Raw genomic sequence first — 19302 nt, 5'->3', positions numbered from 1 at the left:
ACAGGATACTACAGACAGTGCTCTGTGTCACACAGGATACTACAGACAGTGCCCCACAGGATACTACAGACAGTGCCCTGCGTCACACAGGATACTACAGACAGTGCTCTGTGTCACACAGGATACTACAGACAGTGCTCTGTGTCACAGGATACTACAGACAGTGCTCTGTGTCACACAGGATACTACAGACAGTGCCCTGTATCACACAGGATACTACAGACAGTGCTCTGTGTCACACATGATACTACAGACATTGCTCTGTGTCACACAGGATACTACAGACAGTGCCCTGTATCACACAGGATACTACAGACAGTGCTCTGTGTGACACAGGATACTACAGACAATGCTCTGTGTCACACAGGATACTACAGACAGTACCCTGTGTCACACATGATACTACAGACATTGCCCTGCGTTACACAGGATACTACAGACAGTGCCCTGCGTCACACAGGATACTACAGACAGTGCCCTGCGTCACACAGGATACTACAGACAGTGCCCTGTGTCACACAGGATACTACAGATAGTGCTGTGTGTCACACAGGATACTACAGACATTGCCCTGCGTCACACAGGATACTACAGACAGTGCCCTGCGTCACACAGGATACTACAGACAGTGCCCTGCGTCACACAGGATACTACAGACAGTGCCCTGCGTCACACAGGATACTATAGACAGTGCCCTGTGTCACACAGGATACTACAGATAGTGCTGTGTGTCACACAGAACTACAGACAGTGCTCTGTGTCACACAGGATACTACAGACACATTGTGCTGTGTCACAGATCAGCAGCCATGTAACACACTACACAGACAGTGTGCTGTGTCACAGATCAGCAGCCATGTAACACACTACACAGACAGTGTGCTGTGTCACAGATCAGCAGCCATGTAACACACTACACAGTATGCTGTGTCACAGATCAGTGGCCATGTAACATGCTACACAGACTGTGTGCTGTGTCATAGATCAGCAGCCATGTAACACACTACACAGACAGTGTACTGTGTCACAGATCAGTGGCCATGTAACACACTACACAGTGTACTGTGTCACAGATCAGTGGCCATGTAACACGTTACACAGACTGTGTACTGTGTCACAGATTAGTGGCCATGTAACATGTTACACAGACTGTGTACTGTGTCACAGATCAGTGGCCATGTAACACGTTACACAGACTGTGTGCTGTGTCACAGATCAGTGGCCATGTAACATGTTACACAGACTGTGTACTGTGTCACAGATCAGTGGCCATGTAACACGTTACACAGACTGTGTTCTGTGTCACAGATCAGTGGCCATGCAGCAGTGGTGACGGAGGTGGGGGAATGCTCCAGAATAGGACTGGACCAGCTGAAGAAGGGAGGTAATGCTGTGGACGCGGCAGTGGCGGCGGCTTTCTGTCTGGGAGTGATCCACCCTCAGAGCTCCGGCATTGGCGGGTAAAGGCAACTGTGTTTGTTTTCTTTGTTGTTGTTTTTTTGTTTTTTGGGTTTTTTTAATTCTGTGTGTGTGTGTGTGTGTGTGTGTGTGTGTGTGTGTGTGTGATCTTCAGTTTGTCTATTCACTAGAAGTGTTATTAGACAGAAAGAAGAGAGGTAGTGGGTGAAAGAGAGGGAATGCTTGTGAATCTTAGTGTAGGAAAGCTTTAATGTATGTTTTAGAGGAAATGAGAATAGTCTATATTATAAGAAATGAAAAAGTTTAAAGAGAGAATTGTGTGTAATAACTGAGGTGTATAGGAGGGAAATTAGGTGCATGCATATCAACAAGTATTAACTTACAACATCAACAAGTATTAATTTACAATAATGTTAATATAAATAACGACATTAATTAAAATACATCAATGGAGGATATCAACTGAACTGGAGTTTAAAATTTCCGAAAACGTTCTAAGCATTGAATAATCACCCAAAATGTTTTTGTGGCTAATGGGACATTGGTGGAAAAGTGATCAACTACACAGTTTGGTATTAACTGTCTTATGCTTGGACATTGGATGAGTAGATAGCTTACAGTTATTTGATTACCACATATACATTTTATATTCTTGAAAAATTTTGTACGAAACACATTTAAACGAATTCTATATGTAAGACTTGTAATTTGTCTCAAATGTGCTGTAGGTAGCAAATTCAGAAACTCAATATTTGGGATTAGCCGCATTTTTTGTGTTGTGGTTGATGGTGATGATAATTGTGATAAAGACACATTTGTTTGATTCTGTATAGACATATTTGTTGAATTGTGTGTGTGTGTGTGTGTGTGTGTGTGTGTGTAATGGTGATGGTAATGGTGATGATGGTTGTGATAAAGGAATGGTTTGATTCTGTGTGTGTGTGTGTGTGTGTGTGTGTGTGTGTGTGTGTGTAATGGTGATGATACTTGTGATAAAGACACCTGTTTGATCAGGGGGGGGGGGGGGGTGCAGTGTGTGTGTGTGTTTGTGTGTGTGATGGTGATGATAATTGTGGTGAAGACACCTGTTTGATCAGGGGGGGGGCGTGGGGGGGAGGGGGTTGCAGTGTATGTGTGTGTGTTTGTGTGTGTGATGGTGATGATAATTGTGATGAAGACACCTGTTTGAATAGGGGTGGGGAGTGCATGTGTGTGTGTGCTTGTGCCTCTGTAATCAATGTCTTGTAAGACAGCCACTTTGCTTTAAAGTCCTGATTGTTGGATTGAATTCTTGCATTGTGTTCTATTTCATAACACCAGGCAATGTATCTTTCTAAGGCTCTTGAGTTGGGTCTGCATTTGTCAATTTTACATTTATATATTTGTATTTGTATTTGTATTCCTTTTTATCACAACAGATTTCTCTGTGTGAAATTCAGGCTGCTCTCCCCAGGGAGAGCGCGTCGCTACACTACAGCGCCACCCATTTTTTTTGTATTTTTTCCTGCGTGCAGTTTTATTTGTTTTTCCTATCAAAGTGGATTTTTCTACAGAATTTTGCCAGGAACAGCCCTTTTGTTGCCGTGGGTTCTTTTACGTGCGCTAAATGCATGCTGCACACAGGACCTCGGTTTATCGTCTCATCCGAATGACTAGCGTCCAGACCACCACTCAAGGTCTAGTGGAGGGGGAGAAAATATCGGCGGTTGAGCCGTGATTCGAACCAGCGCCCTCAGATTCTCTCGCTTCCTAGGCGGACGCGTTACCTCTAGGCCATCACTCCATGTTCAAAGAAGTGTTAACAGGTCAAAAACTGTATCAGCGTGTACACTTGGAGCAATGCCAAACAGTACCGTGCTTTCAGTCATTTTAGTGTTGATACATGTTACACGTTTCACGATCAGTAACTCTACAAAATTCTGCCTAAAGTGTTGTGAATGTTTGCATCTCCATGTGGTGATGGTGATGATGATGGCAAAGGTTGTGGTGATGATGATGATGGTGATGATTATGATGATAGTGATGGTGATGATTGTGATGATGATGGTGATGATGATGGTGATGATGATGATGATGATGATGATGATGGTGATGATGGTGATGGTGATGATGATGATGGTGATGATGATGATGATGGTGATGATGATGATGATGGTGATGATGGTGATGATGATGATGATGATGATGATGATGATGATGATGATGATGATGATGACAGGGGAGGCTTCCTGCTGTTCCATGACCACAAGAGTGACGAGTCCGCTGCCTACAACTTCAGGGAAAAGGCGCCGGCTGCATCCACCCCCACCATGCTCACTGGCCTTCACAACAAGGTGAGAGGTCGTCAGGGTCGTGGGTTGAGGTCATGATGGGTTGAGGTCAACCTGTGGAGTCTGTGGTTGTACAGCAGAGTGTTGCATGCTGTTATTTCCAGCCCTCAAGATGATACAGCCCTCAAGGTGATGTGGTGTGATGTGATCTGATGTGGTGTAGTCTGATATGGCACCATGTGACATGAGATAATGTGGCATATGATCTGGTGTTACATGATTTGTCATGAAATGGTGTGACATCTGACGTGGTGTGATTTGGTGTGACATATGATGTCGTGTGACATGATGTGACGTATGACATGGTGTGACATGTGACATATATCATGTGACATGATGTGACATCTGGCATGGTGTGACATATGAAGTCGTGTGACATGATGTGACATCTGACATGGTGTGACATGTGACATATGATGTCGTGTGACATGATGCAACATCTGACTTGGTGTGACATGGTGTGACATATGGTGTGGTGTGACATATATTGTGTGACATGATGTGACATCTGACACGGTGTGACATGATGTGGTGTGGTATATGTAATTGTTGTGGCATAATGTGGTTTGATGTGTTGTGGCATGATGTGACATATGGCATTGTGTGACATATGATGTGGTGTGACATATGATGTGACAACTGACATGTGACATCTGACATGGTGTGACATGATGTGACATATGATGCGACATTGACATGATGCGACATGATGTGACATGACATGGTGTGACACGTGATTTGACATCTGACATGCTGTGACATGATGTGACATATGACATGGTTTGACATATGATGTGACATATGGCATGGCGTGACATACAATGTGGTGTGACATGGCGTGACATGATGTGATATCGGACATGATGTGACATACAATGTGATGTGACATGATGTGACATATGGCATGGCATGACATACAATGTGGTGTGACATGATGTGACATATGATGTGACATCTGACATGGTGTGACATACAATGTGGTGTGGCATGATGTGACATATGGCATGGCGTGACATGATGCGACATCTGATATGGTGTGACATACAGTGTGGTGTGGCATGATGTGACATATGGCATGGCGTGACATGATGTGACATCTGATATGGTGTGACATGATGTGACAGATGACATGATGTGACATCTGACATAGTGTGACATACAATGTAGTGTGACATGATGTCACATCTGATATGGTGTGACATGATGTGACAGATGACATGATGTGAGTTGATGTGGCCTGTGGAATGACATGATGTGACATGATGTGCTGTGTTCAGGAGACCTCAGGCCTGTCAGTGGCCGTGCCAGGAGAACTGAAAGGTCTGTGGGCCGTGCACAGTGAGAGAGGCAGGTGAGGTACTATCACACCTATGTTACATCACACCATGTCTGTGTGTTCTGTGGGCCGTCCACAGTGACAGGTGAGGTACTATCACACCTATGTTACATCACACCATGTCTGTGTGTTCTGTGGGCCGTGCACAGTGACAGGTGAGGTACTATCACACCTATGTTACATCACACCATGTCTGTGTGTTCTGTGGGCCGTGCACAGTGACAGGTGAGGTACTATCACACCTATGTTACATCACACCTTGTCTGTGTGTTCTGTGGGCCGTCCACAGTGACAGGTGAGGTACTATCACACCTATGTTACATCACACCATGTCTGTGTGTTCTGTGGGCCATCCACAGTGACAGGTGAGGTACTATCACACCTATGTTACATCACACCTTGTCTGTGTGTTCTGTGGGCCGTCCACAGTGACAGGTGAGGTACTATGACACCTATGTTACATCACACCATGTCTGTGTGTTCTGTGGGCCGTCCACAGTGACAGGTGAGGTACTATCACACCTATGTTACATCACACCATGTCTGTGTATTCTGTGGGCCATCCACAGTGAGAGAGGCAGGTGAGGTACTATCACACCTATGTTACATCACACCATGTCTGTGTGTTCTGTGGGCCGTCCACAGTGAGAGAGGCAGGTGAGGTACTATCACACCTATGTTACATCACACCATGTCTGTGTGTTCTGTGGGCCATCCACAGTGACAGGTGAGGTACTATCACACCTATGTTACATCACACCATGTCTGTGTGTTCTGTGGGCCGTCCACAGTGACAGGTGAGGTACTATCACACCTATGTTACATCACACCATGTCTTTGTGTTCTGTGGGCCATCCACAGTGACAGGTGAGGTACTATCACACCTATGTTACATCACACCATGTCTGTGTGTTCTGTGGGCCGTCCACAGTGACAGGTGAGGTACTATCACACCTATGTTACATCACACCATGTCTGTGTATTCTGTGGGCCGTCCACAGTGAGAGAGGCAGGTGAGGTACTATCACACCTATGTTACATCACACCATGTCTGTGTGTTCTGTGGGCCATCCACAGTGAGAGAGGCAGGTGAGGTACTATCACACCTATGTTACATCACACCATGTCTGTGTGTTCTGTGGGCCATCCACAGTGACAGGTGAGGTACTATCACACCTATGTTACATCACACCATGTCTGTGTATTCTGTGGGCCGTCCACAGTGACAGGTGAGGTACTATCACACCTATGTTACATCACACCATGTCTGTGTGTTCTGTGGGCCGTCCACAGTGACAGGTGAGGTACTATCACACCTATGTTACATCACACCATGTCTGTGTATTCTGTGGGCCGTCCACAGTGACAGGTGAGGTACTATCACACCTATGTTACATCACACCATGTCTGTGTATTCTGTGGGCCATCCACAGTGAGAGAGGCAGGTGAGGTACTATCACACCTATGTTACATCACACCATGTCTTTGTGTTCTGTGGGCCATCCACAGTGACAGGTGAGGTACTATCACACCTATGTTACATCACACCATGTCTGTGTGTTCTGTGGGCCGTCCACAGTGACAGGTGAGGTACTATCACACCTATGTTACATCACACCATGTCTGTGTGTTCTGTGGGCCGTCCACAGTGACAGGTGAGGTACTATCACACCTATGTTACATCACACCATATCTTTGTGTTCTGTGGGCCGTGCACAGTGAGAGAGGCAGGTGAGGTACTATCACACCTATGTTACATCACACCATGTCTGTGTGTTCTGTGGGCCGTCCACAGTGAGAGGTGAGGTACTATCACACCTATGTTACATCACACCATGTCTGTGTGTTCTGTGGGCCATCCACAGTGACAGGTGAGGTACTATCACACCTATGTTACATCACACCATGTCTGTGTATTCTGTGGGCCGTCCACAGTGACAGGTGAGGTACTATCACACCTATGTTACATCACATCACACCTGGTCTGTCACCACACACTTTTTGTGTCGATACATCACATCATACCGAATTCTTCACTATGCACTTTGTGAATCTCTCTCTCTGTCTCTCTGTCTTTGTCTCTGTCTCTTTGTCTCTGTTTCTCTCTCTCTGTGTCTGTCTGTCTCTCTCTCTCTCTCTCACTCTCTGTCTCTCTCTCTCTCTCTGATGTGACATATATAGCACATCACTTAGCAGAATTAAAGAAGAACAGAAGTGTTTTACAAATGCAGAAACACACATTAGGTTTGTTGGTCTGGTATAATTGTGATGTTCCATGGGATCTGTGAAGCTTGACAAACTTCATTGTCATTGTGGACTGTGAATTGACAACTGGAGTGTCATGTTCTTTATGTTATCCTAAGTTGATATTTGTATTCTGTCTGTCTGTTTCTTGAAAATACACTTGCAGAGTGTTATCATATTGTACATGTGATGCAACTGTCAAATATGTCAGTGAACATTATGGTACATTGGTTTGGCATGTAGGTTGGAAATGTCATGGCGACACTGTCATGGCAACGATGTCATGGTGACAATGTCATGGTGATGGTGTCATGGTGACAAGGTGATGGCGTCATGGTGGTGATGTCATGGTGATGGGGTCGTGGCGACAATGTCATGGTGACGGTGTCATGGTGACGATGTCATGGTGATGCTGTCATGGCGATGATATCATGGTGATGATGCTCAAGAGAAAATATAACCTTCTGTGCAAGGAGAAAAATAACGCACATCATACTTTGTGTATCACTGCTCACCTTAGATAGATAGATAGATAGATAGATAGATAGATAGATAGATAGATAGATAGATAGATAGATAGATATTGCATACCTTGTGTATCACTGCACACCTTGTGTGTGTGCATATCTATCTACCTGCCTATCTGTCTATATATCTACCTACCTATCTATCTATCTATCTACCTGCCTATCTGTCTATATATCTACCTACCTATCTATCTATCTATCTATATGTGTATCATGACACACCTTGTGTATTATATATCATATACCTTGTGTATCACTACACACCTTGTATATATTTATATATATATTCCATCGTATCTTGTGCATCACTGCACATATGTATACTACATAGCATGCACACACTATTATAATGACCCATCAGTGAATGCATTAAGATTAATGGTGTGTATGTGTGTGTGTGTGTGTGTTGATGCATATGGCAGTCTGGACTGGTCAACTTTGATACAGCCATCCATTGACCTGGCTCGCAACGGATTCAATGTGACTCGCAATTTAGGTATGTGTCATGTGTGTCATACTTATAATGTAGGAATGTTGAAAGTGTGTCGTACTCATGTTGTAGGAATGATTAATGTGTCACACTCACAATTGAAGTGTGTATGATGTTTGTCATACTCATACTGTAGGAATGTGTGACATGTGTCATACTCACAATTGAAGTATGTATGATGTTTGTCTTACTTATACTGTAGGAATGTGTGATGTGTGTCACGCTCACATTTGAAGTATGTATGATGTTTGTCATACTCATACTGTAGGAATGTGTGACATGTGTCATACTCACAATTGAAGTATGTATGATGTTTGCCTTACTTATACTGTAGGAATGTGTGATGTGTGTCACACTCACAATTGAAGTATGTATGATGTTTGTCATACTCATACTGTAGGAATGTGTTATGTGTGTCACACTCACAATTGAAGTGTGTATAATGTTTGTCATACTCATACTGTAGGAATGTGTGATGTGTGTCACACTCACAATTGAAGTATGTATGATGTTTGTCTTACTTATACTGTAGGAATGTGTGATGTGTGTCATGCTCACATTTGAAGTATGTATGATGTTTGTCATACTCATACTGTAGGAATGTGTGATGTATGTCACACTCACAATTGAAGTATGTATGATGTTTGTCATACTCATACTGTAGGAATGTGTGATGTGTGTCATGCTCACATTTGAAGTATGTATGATGTCTGTCTTACTAACAATTGAAATATGCATGCTGTGTGCTATACTCATATTGTAGGAATGTATAATGTGTCATCTCACAATTGAAGTATGCGCGTGTGTCATACTCATATTTTAGGAATGCACAGTGTGTGTGATGCTCACAATTGAATTATGTATAATGCATGTCACAATTTAGGTATACATATTGTGTGTTATAATTTATGATTGTATAATGTGTGTCATAAATTTAGTTATATATAATGTGACCCACAATGCAGCTATGTATATTGTGTGTCATACTCATTATGTAGGTATGTATGATGTATCATGACTTATATTGTGCTGTAATGATGAATTAGGTATGTCTAATGTGTGTCATAATTTAGTTATGTTTTATGTTTTCACAGGATTGATGATAGAATTGACTACTTCAGAGATGTATTCCAGTGTTTAGCTGTTGTGAAAATGGGTGTGTGTGTCTCTTTGTGTGTGTGTGCGTGTGGGCATGCTGGCTTGAGCCCTATGTTCACATTGTGTGAATAGCTGAGTATTGTAGTTTTTATGTTTGTATTGTACCATGCAAAGCAATACAATGCAATGCAATGCTATACAATACAATTGCTATACAATACAATACAATACAGTACAGTACAATACAATACAATACAATGCAATGCAGTGCAGTGCAGTGCAGTAAAACACATCACAACACCACACAACACAACACCACACACAACACCACACAACACCACACACAACACAACCCAACCCAACCCAACCCAACCCCCTGTGTGCACAGCGGACTCACTGGCACACCACGTGGACGTGAGCACGGTCCCTGCGGACAGTGGTCTGCTGCAGACCTTCAGGATCAACGGGCGCTGGGTCAGTGCCGGGGACTTCATCACCCGCCCCGACCTGGCCGCCACTCTGGAGATGGTCCGCGACCAGGGCCCTGCTGCCTTCTATGGGGGACCTCTGGGGGAGAACTTTGTCAGCACAGTAAGCAACGGGCACAATAGCTGAGTGGTTAAAGTGTTGGGCTTTCAGTCTTAGCGTCTGTGGTTCGAATCTCTGTAACGACGCCTAGTGGGTAAAGGGTGGAGATTTTTCCGATCTCCCAGGTCAACATATGTGCAGACCTGCTTGTGCCTGAACCCCCTTTGTGTGTACACGCAAATAGGCACGTTAAAGATCATGTAATCCATGTCAGTGTTCGGTGGGTTATGGAAACAAGGAGGGGGCGGGGATGGGGGTGAGGGGGGAAAGAACTTTGTCAGCATAGCATACAGGGGGGAGAACTTTGTCAACACAGTGAGTACACAGGGGGGAGAACTTTGTCAGCACAGTACAGGGGGGAGAACTTTGTCAACACAGTACACAGGGGAGAGAACTTTGTCAGGACAGTACAGGGGGGAGAACTTTGTCAACACAGTACACAGGGGGGAGAACTTTGTCAGCACAGTACAGGGGGGGAGAACTTTGTCAGCACAGTATACAGGGGAGAGAACTTTGTCAACACAGTGAGTACACAGGGGGGAGAACTTTGTCAGCACAGTACACAGGGGAGAGAACTTTGTCAGCACAGTACACAGGGGGGAGAACTTTGTCAGCACAGTACACAGGGGGGAGAACTTTGTCAGCACAGTACACAGGGGAGAGAACTTTGTCAGCACAGTACACAGGGGTTGTCTAGGGGAGACCTTTATTTTGATGATGACCTTGATGTGGTGTGGACCTTGATGTGGTGTGGAGTGGACCTTGATGTGGTGTGGTGTGGACCTTGATGTGGTGTGGAGTGGACCTTGATGTGGTGTGGTGTGGACCTTGATGTGGTGTGGAGTGGACCTTGATGTGGTGTGGAGTGGACCTTGATGTGGTGTGGACCTTGATGTGGTGTGGACGTTGATGTGGTGTGGAGTGGACCTTGATGTGGTGTGGAGTGGACCTTGATGTGGTGTGGACCTTGATGTGGTGTGGAGTGGACCTTGATGTGGTGTGGATGTTGATGTGGTGTGGACCTTGATGTGGTGTGGAGTGGACCTTGATGTGGTGTGGATGTTGATGTGGTGTGGACCTTGATGTGGTGTGGACGTTGATGTAGTGTGGTGTGGACCTTGATGTGGTGTGGAGTGGACCTTGATGTGGTGTGGACCTTGATGTGGTGTGGAATGGACGTTGATGTGGTGTGGACCTTGATGTGGTGTGGAGTGGACCTTGATGTGGTGTGGACGTTGATGTGGTGTGGACGTTGATGTGGTGTGGACCTTGATGTGGTGTGGAGTGGACGTTGATGTGGTGTGGACGTTGATGTGGTGTGGACATTGATGTGGTGTGGACCTTGATGTGGTGTGGAGTGGACCTTGATGTGTGGACCTTGATGTGGTGTGGACCTTGATGTGGTGTGGACCTTGATGTGGTGTGGTGTGGACCTTGATGTGGTGTGGACGTTGATGTGGTGTGGACGTTGATGTGGTGTGTGGCAGGTGAAGGATGCAGGAGGCGTCGATGTGGTGTGGACGTTGATGTGGTGTGGACCTTGATGTGGTGTGGACGTTGATGTGGTGTGGACCTTGATGTGGTGTGTGGCAGGTGAACAATGCAGGAGGCAAGCTGACGAAGAAGGACCTCCTTGGGTACACTGTCCTCAAGACAAAACCCATCGTGTCCACTTTGAAAGGTTAGCTCCACACACACACACACACACACACACACACACACACACACACACACACACACACATACATACACACGCAGACATGCACACACACACACACAGATACATACACACACACACACACACACACACACACACACACACATACACACACACCCTATTAATTTTAATGAATTCATTCACTCAAAGGCACAGGTGTATACACAGATGCATATGGGTACAGATGAATACACAGACATAAGGACACAGTTGTATACAATCACACATTTGGAAACAGTAGTATACAATCAAACATAAGGACACAGCAGGATGTACACAGTGTGTGATGTTGACATGACGCAGGATGTACACAGTGTGGTGTTGACATGAAGCAGGATGTACACTGTGTGTGATGTTGACATGAAGCAGGATGTACACAGTGTGTGATGTTGACATGAAGCAGGATGTACACACAGTGTGTGATGTTGACATGAAGCAGGATGTACACTGTGTGTGATGTTGACATGAAGCAGGATGTACACAGTGTGTGATGTTGATATGAAGCAGGATGTACACAGTGTGTGATGTTGACATGAAGCAGGATGTACACTGTGTGATGTTGACACGAAACAGGATGTACACAGTGTGTGATGTTGACACGAAACAGGATGTACACAGTGTGATGTTGACACGAAGCAGGATGTACACTGTGTGTGATGTTGACACGAAACAGGATGTACACAGTGTGATGTTGACATGAAGCAGGATGTACACAGTGTTTGATGTTGACATGAAGCAGGATGTACACTGTGTGTGATGTTGACATGAAGCAGGATGTACACAGTGTGTGATGTTGACATGAAGCAGGATGTACACAGTGTGTGATGTTGACATGAAGCAGGATGTACACAGTGTGTGATGTTGACATGAAGCAGGATGTACACAGTGTGTGATGTTGACATGAAGCAGGATGTACACAGTGTGTGATGTTGACATGAAGCAGGATGTACACAGTGTGTGATGTTGACACGAAGCAGGATGTACACAGTGTGTGATGTTGACACGAAACAGGATGTACACAGTGTGTGATGTTGACACGAAGCAGGATGTACACAGTGTGTGATGTTGACACGAAACAGGATGTACACAGTGTGATGTTGACATGAAGCAGGATGTACACAGTGTGATGTTGACATGAAGCAGGATGTACACACAGTGTGTGATGTTGACATGAAGGATGTACACAGTGTGATGTTGACATGAAGCAGGATGTACACTGTGTGTGATGTTGACATGAAGCAGGATGTACACAGTGTGTGATGTTGACATGAAGGATGTACACTGTGTGTGATGTTGACATGAAGCAGGATGTACACTGTGTGTGATGTTGACATGAAGGATGTACACAGTGTGTGATGTTGACATGAAACAGGATGTACACAGTGTGTGGTGTTGACACGAAGCAGAGAACACACACAGTGCGTGGTGTTGACACGAAGCAGAGAACACACACAGTGCGTGGTGTTGACACGAAGCAGAGAACACACACAGTGCATGGTGTTGACATGAAGCAGAAGACACACAGTGCGTGGTGTTGACACGAAGCAGAAGACACACACAGTGCGTGGTGTTGACACGAAGCAGAGAACACACACAGTGCGTGGTGTTGACACGAAGCAGAGAACACACACAGTGCATGGTGTTGACACGAAGCAGAAGACACACAGTGCATGGTGTTGACACGAAGCAGAGAACACACACAGTGCATGGTGTTGACATTACGCACGAAGCAGAGAACACACACAGTGCGTGGTGTTGACATGAAGCAGAGACACACACAGTGCATGGTGTTGACATGAAGCAGAAGACACACAGTGCATGGTGTTGACACGAAGCAGAGAACACACACAGTGCATGGTGTTGACACGAAGCAGAGAACACACACAGTGCGTGGTGTTGACACGAAGCAGAGAACACACACAGTGCGTGGTGTTGACACGAAGCAGAGAACACACACAGTGCGTGATGTTGCAGACCACAGGGTGCTGGGAATGCCGGCCCCGTCGTCAGGCCCGGTGGTGGCCCTGATGCTGAACATGCTGCAGGGATTCAACTGGACCGCCCACAGCACTGGCCTGCCCCTCACCTTTCAGCACATGATTGAGGTGCCTCTCTCCCTCTGTCTCTCTCTCCCTCTGTCTCTCTCTCCCTCTGTCTCTCTCTCCCTCTCTTTCTCTCTCTCACTCTCCCTCTCTCCCTCCCTCACTCCCTCGCTCTCTCTCTCTCCCTCTCTCTCTGTCTGTCTGTCTCCCTCTCTCTCTCTCTCTTTCCCTCACTCTCTCTCTGTCACACACATACACACACACGCACACACACACACACATGCATGCATGCACGAACGTGTGCATACATGCAGAACACACACACCTGCACTCACACATGCACACACACACACACATACATCTCCGCACGCACACACACATGAACGTATGCGCACACACACACACACACACATGTGCATGCATGCACCCACACAGGCACACACACACACATGCATGCACACATGCATTCACACACACACACACACATTCACACACACACACATGTACGCACACACCAAAACACACACGCGTACAAATGTGCACATACATGCGCATACACACACACACACACACACACACACACATCGTTTGGTCTGTATATAAATTATCATGGTCTTTCTCAGTTTGTGGCATAAGGTTTCTTACCACAGTCATTTTTCAAGGTGTAGTTAATTCCATTGATATATATCAAGATGCTGTAGATTCCTTTCATTCATGAATTGTGTTTTCTTACAGTGCTTGTGCTGCAAGCAGCTGCCTCAGTTAGAACAGGGATCAGTGTCTGTGCCAGTGTGTCACGGTGTGTGTCAGTGTGTCACTGTGTGTCAGTGTGTCACTGTGTGTCAGTGTGTCACTGTGTGTCAGTGTGTCACTGTGTGTGTGTGTCAGTGTGTCACTGTGCGTGTCAGTGTGTCACTGTGTGTGTCAGTGGGTTACTGTGTGTGTCAGTATGTCACTGTGTGTGTCAGTGTGTTACAGTGTCTTTCAGTATGTAATGGTGTGTCACAGTGTGAGTCAGTGTGTAATGGTGTGTTACATTATGTCACGGTGTGTGCCTGTGTGTTACGGTGTGTGTCAGTGTGTAAATGTGTCGTGGTGTGTGACGCTGTGTGACGTTGTGCAGACCTTCAAGTTTGGCTTCGGCCACAGGGGTTTGCTGGGTGACCCGGCTAACCCTGAATTCAAGGAGGACATTGAGAACGCCACTGCTCTCTTCCTCAGGTGGGTTGTGCGCTGTGTTGGGAAGGGTTGTGCGTTGTGTGCTGTGTTGGGAAGGGTTGTGCACTGTGTGCTGTGTTGGGAAGGGTTGTGTGCTGTGTTGGGAAGGGTTGTGTGCTGTGTTGGGAAAGGTTGTGTGCTGTGTTGGGAAGGGTTGTGTGCTGTGTGGGGAAGGGCTGTGTGCTGTGTTGGGAAGGGTTGTGCGCTGTGTTGGGAAGGGTTGTGTGCTGTGTTGGGAAGGGTTGTGTGCTGTGTTGGGAAGTGCAGTACGGTGGCTGTCCAAACACAGTGAAAAACCATTGCTACACACTGACCCTGTGTGGTACAGACAGGTTACCTGAAGGCCACACAATGGAAGAGATCCTGCACTGCTGCAGTGTTGTCATTGTGTGTACATGGTGTGTGCAGTGAATGATGTGTGTACATGGTGTGTGCAGTGAATGATGTGTGTACATGGTGTGTGCAGTGAATGATGTGTACATGGTGTGTGCAGTGAATGATGTGTGTACATGGTGTGTGCAGTGAATGATGTGTGTACATGGTGTGTGTTGTACATGGTGTGTGCAGAGAATGATGTGTGTACATGGTGTGTGTACTGAATGATGTGTGTACTTGGTGTGTGCAGAGAATGATGTGTGTACATGGTGTGTGTTGTACATGGTGTGTGCAGAGAATGATGTGTGTACATGGTGTGTGTACTGAATGATGTGTGTACTTGGTGTGTGCAGAGAATGATGTGTGTACATGGTGTGTGCAGTGAATGATGTGTGTACATGGTGTGTGCAGTGAATGGTGTGTGTACACGGTGTGTGCAGAGAATGATGTGTGTACATGGTGTGTGCAGAGGATGATGTGTGTACATGGTGTGTGCAGAGAATGATGTGTGTAGTGAGTGATATGTTGTGTGTACATGGTGTGTAGTGAGTGATATGTTGTGTGTACATGGTGTGTGCAGTGAGAGTTGTATGTACATGGTGTGTGTAGTGAGTGATGTGTGTACATGGTGTGCAGTGAGTGTTGTGTGTACATGATGTGCAGTGACATGTTGTGTGTACATGGTGTGTAGTGAGTGTTGTGTGTACATGATGTGTAGTGAGTGATGTGTGTACATGGTGTGTAGAGATTGATGTGTGTACATGGTGTGCAGTGAGTGATGTGTGTACATGGTGTGCAGTGAGTGACGTGTTGTGTGTACATGATGTGTAATGAGTGATGTGTGTACATGGTGTGCAGTGAGTGACATGTTGTGTGTACATGATGTGTAATGAGTGATGTGTGTACATGGTGTGTTGCGATTGATGTGTGTACATGATGTGCAGCGAGTCGTTCGCAGCCAAGCTGAGGGAGAAGGTGGACAACAGTTCCCACGATGCCGATTACTACGGCCCTGTTATCGCCCCCACCCCTAACCTGGGAACCACCCACCTCTCCGTCATCGACTCCAGTGAAGTGATGGTCTCCCTTACCCTGTAAGTCCCTCCACTGATGGTCTCCCTTACCCTGTAAGTCCCTCCACTGATGGTCTCCCTTACCCTGTAAGTCACGCCAGTGATGGTCTCCCTTACCCTGTAAGTCCCTCCACTGATGGTCTCCCTTACCGTGATGGTCTCCCTTACCCTGTAAGTCCCGCCAGTGATGGTCTCCCTTACCCTGTAAGTCCCTCAGTTGGTGATCTCCCTTACCCTGTAAGTCCCTCAGTTGGTGATCTCCCTTACCCTTTGTCTGTCCAGTGATGGTCTCTCTTACCCTTAGCACACTGAAGACTAGTTGTAGCACAGGATAGCTTAGTACTGAAGACTGTATCTAAGTACTGAAGACTGTAGTTGTAGCACACTGTATCTAAGTACTGAAGACTGTAGTTGTAGCACACTGTATCTAAGTACTGAAGACTGTAGTTGTAGCACACTGTATCTAAGTACTGAAGACTGTAGTTGTAGCACATAGTATCTAAGTACTGAAGACTAGTTGTAGCACACTGTATCTAAGTACTGAAGACTGTAGTTGTAGCACACTGTATCTAAGTACTGAAGACTGTAGTTGTAGCACACTGTATCTAAGTACTGAAGACTGTAGTTGTAGCACATAGTATCTAAGTACTGAAGACTAGTTGTAGCACACTGTATCTAAGTACTGAAGACTGTAGTTGTAGCACACTGTATCTAAGTACTGAAGACTGTAGTTGTAGCACATAGTATCTAAGTACTGAAGACTGTAGTTGTAGCACACTGTATCTAAGTACTGAAGACTGTAGTTGTAGCACATAGTATCTAAGTACTGAAGACTGTAGTTGTAGCACACTGTATCTAAGTACTGAAGACTGTAGTTGTAGCACATAGTATCTAAGTACTGAAGACTGTAGTTGTAGCACATAGTATCTAAGTACTGAAGACTAGTTGTAGCACAGGATAGCTTAGTACTGAAGACTGTATCTAAGTACTGAAGACTGTAGTTGTAGCACATAGTATCTAAGTACTGAAGACTGTAGTTGTAGCACATAGTATCTAAGTACTGAAGACTGTAGTTGTAGCACACTGTATCTAAGTACTGAAGACTGTAGTTGTAGCACACTGTATCTAAGTACTGAAGACTGTAGTTGTAGCACACTGTATCTAAGTACTGAAGACTGTAGTTGTAGCACATAGTATCTAAGTACTGAAGACTAGTTGTAGCACACTGTATCTAAGTCCTGAAGACTGTAGTTGTAGCACACTGTATCTAAGTACTGAAGACTGTAGTTGTAGCACATAGTATCTAAGTACTGAAGACTAGTTGTAGCACACTGTATCTAAGTACTGAAGACTGTAGTTGTAGCACATAGTATCTAAGTACTGAAGACTAGTTGTAGCACACTGTATCTAAGTACTGAAGACTGTAGTTGTAGCACATAGTATCTAAGTACTGAAGACTGTAGTTGTAGCACATAGTATCTAAGTACTGAAGACTAGTTGTAGCACACTGTATCTAAGTACTGAAGACTGTAGTTGTAGCACACTGTATCTAAGTACTGAAGACTGTAGTTGTAGCACACTGTATCTAAGTACTGAAGACTGTAGTTGTAGCACATAGTATCTAAGTACTGAAGACTAGTTGTAGCACACTGTATCTAAGTACTGAAGACTGTAGTTGTAGCACATAGTATCTAAGTACTGAAGACTAGTTGTAGCACACTGTATCTAAGTACTGAAGACTGTAGTTGTAGCACATAGTATCTAAGTACTGAAGACTAGTTGTAGCACACTGTATCTAAGTACTGAAGACTGTAGTTGTAGCACATAGTATCTAAGTACTGAAGACAAGCTGTAGCACATGATATGTAAGTACTGAAGACTAGTTGTAGCACACAATATTTAAGTACTGAAGACTGTAGTTGTAGCACATAGTATCTAAGTACTGAACACTAGTTGTAGCACATGATATCTAAGATGTGAAGACTGGTTGTAGCACACACTATTTAAGTACTGAAGACTGTAGTTGTAGCACATAGTATCTAAGTACTGAACACTAGTTGTAGCACATGATATCTAAGATGTGAAGACTGGTTGTAGCACACACTATTTAAGTACTGAACACTAGTTGTAGCACACAATATTTAAGTACTGAGCACTAGTTGTAGCACACAATATTTAAGTACTGAACACTAGTTGTAGCACACAATATTTAAGTACTGAGCACTAGTTGTAGCACACACTATTTAAGTACTGAGCACTAGTTGTAGCACACAGTATTTAAGTACTGAACACTAGTTGTAGCACACACTATTTAAGTACTGAACACTAGTTGTAGCACACAATATTTAAGTACTGAGCACTAGTTGTAGCACACACTATTTAAGTACTGAGCACTAGTTGTAGCACACAGTATTTAAGTACTGAGCACTAGTTGTAGCACACACTATTTAAGTACTGAACACTAGTTGTAGCACACAATATTTAAGTACTGAGCACTAGTTGTAGCACACACTATTTAAGTACTGAGCACTAGTTGTAGCACACAATATTTAAGTACTGAGCACTAGTTGTAGCACACAATATTTAAGTACTGAGCACTAGTTGTAGCACACAGTATTTAAGTACTGAACACTAGTTGTAGCACACAGTATTTAAGTACTGAACACTAGTTGTAGCACACAGTATTTAAGTACTGAACACTAGTTGTAGCACACAGTATTTAAGTACTGAACACTAGTTGTAGCACACAGTATTTAAGTACTGAACACTAGTTGTAGCACACAGTATTTAAGTACTGAACACTAGTTGTAGCACATGATATGTAAGTACTGGAGACTAGCTGTAG

General features: G+C 44.7%; 1 protein-coding gene across 1 annotated transcript in view; it reads left to right on the top strand.

Moving 5' to 3' along the window:
• LOC143291311 (uncharacterized) overlaps nucleotides 1-19302 on the top strand; it is a 34527-nt gene that overhangs the window by 9021 nt on the left and 6204 nt on the right. The window contains exons 4-12 of the mRNA XM_076601165.1: nucleotides 1309-1460; nucleotides 3638-3752; nucleotides 5027-5100; nucleotides 8279-8352; nucleotides 9833-10035; nucleotides 11626-11713; nucleotides 13724-13854; nucleotides 14915-15012; nucleotides 16329-16478. Of these exons, the coding sequence (XP_076457280.1) occupies nucleotides 1309-1460; nucleotides 3638-3752; nucleotides 5027-5100; nucleotides 8279-8352; nucleotides 9833-10035; nucleotides 11626-11713; nucleotides 13724-13854; nucleotides 14915-15012; nucleotides 16329-16478 (1085 nt within the window). The remainder of the gene's footprint in view (nucleotides 1-1308; nucleotides 1461-3637; nucleotides 3753-5026; nucleotides 5101-8278; nucleotides 8353-9832; nucleotides 10036-11625; nucleotides 11714-13723; nucleotides 13855-14914; nucleotides 15013-16328; nucleotides 16479-19302) is intronic.

Source organism: Babylonia areolata, chromosome 16 (assembly GCF_041734735.1).
Source record: "Babylonia areolata isolate BAREFJ2019XMU chromosome 16, ASM4173473v1, whole genome shotgun sequence".
Taxonomy (NCBI): domain Eukaryota; kingdom Metazoa; phylum Mollusca; class Gastropoda; order Neogastropoda; family Buccinidae; genus Babylonia; species Babylonia areolata.
The sequence above is the reverse complement of the archived record's forward strand: the minus strand, read 5'-3'. Positions and strand labels throughout refer to the sequence as shown.